At 48.7% G+C, this 3,782-nt stretch overlaps 1 protein-coding gene across 1 annotated transcript in view; it reads right to left on the reverse strand.

The window, feature by feature from the left end:
- The window catches only part of C9orf72 (C9orf72-SMCR8 complex subunit), an 11,672-nt gene extending 8,484 nt beyond the window's left edge, over positions 1-3,188 (reverse strand). Inside the window, exons 1-2 of the mRNA XM_037373796.1 lie at positions 2,080-3,188; positions 206-797 (exon numbers count right to left, since the gene is read on the reverse strand). Coding sequence (XP_037229693.1) covers positions 206-755 — 550 coding nt within the window. The 5' untranslated portion in view covers positions 756-797; positions 2,080-3,188. The remainder of the gene's footprint in view (positions 1-205; positions 798-2,079) is intronic.
- Positions 3,189-3,782: the final 594 nt, after the last annotated feature.

Here is a 3,782-nt window from a genome sequence, read left to right on the forward strand (position 1 = left end):
AGTTAAAAGCAACAATTTGTATCAAATTCAGACAAAGGAAAAAACTGTACAGGATACCTATTTCACCTAGATAGCCCTGTACAGGTTATATAGTATTACTAGGATAATCCATGTTACTCCAGCCAGATAAAAACTCCAGCCTTGAATTTGCTGATGTACTGATAAATTTTAACCTCCAAAATTGTATACTTGTAGAGTGGTCAGCCTCCTCTGAGTTTTTTGTGTCTGGACTGTCTGTGACAGAATCTTAATTCTTGTTTTTGCTCAAGACAACTTGGACTACTGTTTTTAGTAATGAACAATAAACCTACCTTATGCATCCATATTCTTCCTTTCCTTATAATATGTGTTAACCTATCCACGCACACCCTGTGAAGTGGCAGGTAGAAGCCAAGTTCACTTTGTGGAAGTATAATTGACAGTCCATATGTGCTTCTGTCTCCATTCCAGTTTCCATCAAAGATTAATGACACAATGATTACCCGTTTTTCTGCCAAGACGAAGAACTTCACATCTATTGCACCACTTTCTGCATTCCGAAGTATTTCTCCATTCAGGGTGTGGTTAGCAAGAAAAGTTATTTCCCCATCGCTGAGAAGTACCTGTTCTGTCTTTGGGGCCCAGATATGCCGCACGCGGGGGCCAAGGATATTGTCCCAGTAAGCAAAAGTGGCAGCTAATAAAGGTGACTCGCCATTCAAGGAGATCTCTGTTTTAGCAACTGCAGGAGATGGTGGTGGACAAAGAGCTGACATGCCTGCTTCCTCTCTTGTGTAAAACTGAAATGCTTACATTACCTAAAAAAAAAGGTTTCATACAAAAAAAACCAAAATTAGAGCTGCACTCAATTATCTCATATTCCTTTTGCTTCCATATAAGACTTCAAGAAACACGCTGACTCCTACACCTCATATTTAATTGTAGACTTCATTCAAGAAGGAAGCATATATGCATACCTTCCATATAACGAAGTAGTATGCTTTAAAATGTTAGTCAGACCTCAAATACCCTTTACTCACCGTATAAGTATGATGAGCCTGTCCAACATTCAACTTCTATAAAGACAGCTGACATATGATAGATACACCTTGTACATCACGGTGACACCTTTTACATGCACGGTGTTGCGGTACAAGACAAACGCTCAGCACTTTACAGAATGTATTGATGGAAAATTCTTCATACTGTGTAGACACAAATAGTCAAACATTTTCCCTAGAAGTTTCCAACAACTCTACAGCTTCTCCATTTTGATGGGGCGGGCTCAGAAGACAACAGGAAGTTCCATCTTCCCTAAAAGTTATGCAGGCGCCACAGGAACACATCAAATAAAAAAAGTTTCCCGAACTAACTCAACCCAGGATGGAGAACTATAAACGCTAAAATGCATTTAAATTCACGAACCCCCACATGACCAGAACTGAGCGCGCCTCTCCTTGCCGGCAGCACACCGCACGGTAACAGAGGACACCTCCCCAGTACCGCAGGAGCTGTAACACCCGTCTTATGGACACAGCTGCAACTCGCCAGACCTCTGGCAGTTTCGTTTCATGCATCTCTACTTTTTCTCCCCCCTCCCCGCCCCGCGAATGTCCCCAGTAAAACCACCCAGGTTCGTTACACCACCGCAGGAGCGTACAGCGCCTCCGCCTCCGGCCGCTCCTCAGGCCCGACCGAGCAGCGAGTGGGCCGCCCCCGCCCGCCGGTGCCCAGCTCGGGCGGCAGCGGGCGAGCCAAGGCCGTCTGAGGCTCTGAATGTCACTTCACGTTTCTCAGGGAAGCCGAAAGACAGCGCCGGTCACCCGTGCCTCCTCACGCTGCCGGGCTGTCGGCTCCTCCCGCCACAGCACACCGGCACACGACGACGGCCAAGAGGCTACACCCCCGCGCCCCCCGCCTGGGTCGGCCCGTTTCGCACCCTGCAGGGCCGGTCTGAACTTCGGAAAGGACTCATCCCCCGGGAAGGCGAGCCGAGAGGAGGCCCAACGCACTCCCGCCGCAGACAGGAGCGGGCGACAACGACTACCCCCGCGGCGGAAAGCGCAGTAACCGCCCCCCCCGGCCCCGCTCCCGCCTTACCTGCGCGCCGGCCGCCGCTGCCCGCCTGCCCGCCCGGCGGCGGCCCTCAGCAGCGCCACTCCGCATGCGCGGCGCTGGCCCTCGCCCCCCGTCAGCGGCGGCGGGCGGCACCGGCGGCGGGCACCGCCCGGGGAGCTCGGCGGGCGGTGAGCCGGGCTGCCCGGGGTGCCTGACGGGGCGGCGGGGAAAGGCTGGGGAGCCAGATGGCAGCGGGGAGGCGGTGTTACCTCACGGGCGGCGGCGGAAAAATGGCGGCGGCGGCGGCGTCGCGGCCTGCACGGAGGCGGCTGGGTGCCGCGGCTCTGCCGGCAGAGCCGGCTGGTGTGCCCTGGGGAGCGCGGCGCAGCCGGGGCAGGCCGCTCGGGGGTGACCGGCCGCAGAGCGCCCCGGGGCTGGCACGAAAGCCGAGGGCAGAAGCCCCGGCTGCGGGCAGATGGGGAAACGGCGCTGTGCCAGGGGCGTCGTTTATGGAGGCGCGTTTGAGTCTAAAATAGGAAGTTAATGATGACAGAATTAGGTTAGTATCCAAACATACTGTATGCAAAACAGTGAAGATGCTCTTGCTTGAGCTTCGTTTAGTTTTACAGGTGTATGGTAAGTACCTTTACGCCTATTACTGCCTCAATCCAGGCTGGATGAACACCACCATAGTCATTTACATCTAAGAGGCATTTTTTTATTTACAGCCTCCAAAGGAAAAAGACTTCTGTGATGTAGTGACACAGCTGTATTCCTGCAGGCTCCCTCACCCCTGCCGTACCCAGTCTCAAGCAGCTTGAACAGGCCCATATGGGTTGACTTAACACAGCACAACAGACCTGAAATGAGCTTTTTTTTTCTTTCTTCCTTTTTTTTGAGTCATACCCTCCCAGTTTTACCACAAAAATTGCCCTTGTCAAAATGCCTTTAGTATTAGGCAGTGAATAGCTTCACACCAAAGAACGTTGTCCTCAGTCAGCTAAAATTTGCCTTTTAGATTACTTTTATTAATGATTTTAAAAACAAACACTGAACATAAAATGATTTATGTCTGTGTATTGGATTGTAGTTTTAGCTTCTAAGAAGCAGAGCTCCAATAAAAGTAAATGACTACACAAAATTTATGTAACAAATATGCAAGCGCTCAAGAGGAACAATGGAATTAAACTTTTTAAAAAAAGTTGTTGATACTTAAATGTTCTGAATTCAAACATCTGGCATCAAACTCTGGAATTTCTCTAAATCTCTTGTCTAAATAGGAATTATGCAATTTAGAAAAAGCAGGTTTTTGTGTGTTTAGTTTGCATATGAACTGTGAAGAGAAGTGAATGTAAACTGCTGTTTGTGTAGTTGTAGACGCTAAGCTGCATGGTAAGAAAAGTACAGTGATATTAGATAAGCAATGGTGTGGGAGAAATGGGCTTCAGGGATGGGGAAGTAGGGTGTATTTTGTCACTGAATTGTCATCTAGACTGGCATAAGACACTTGATATAGCTGCATCAATTTTCTCATTACAAACTGCTTTGAGAATTCTATGTTTAAAAGCAAATCACCATGTTACATGCAAAGAATTACTAGCATGAATCACAAATCCTTTTCTTTTCTCTTGAAGTAATAGATAAGTCTTTGTAATTGCTGCAGTGGTAATATTGGTACAGCAAAATTTCTGCCTGTTGTAGCCTGACTTCCCCTGCCCTCCCCCTTCAGTTTTTCATACTTTCTT

The sequence above is a fragment of the Falco rusticolus genome, chromosome Z (assembly GCF_015220075.1).
Source record: "Falco rusticolus isolate bFalRus1 chromosome Z, bFalRus1.pri, whole genome shotgun sequence".
Taxonomy (NCBI): Eukaryota; Metazoa; Chordata; class Aves; order Falconiformes; family Falconidae; genus Falco; species Falco rusticolus.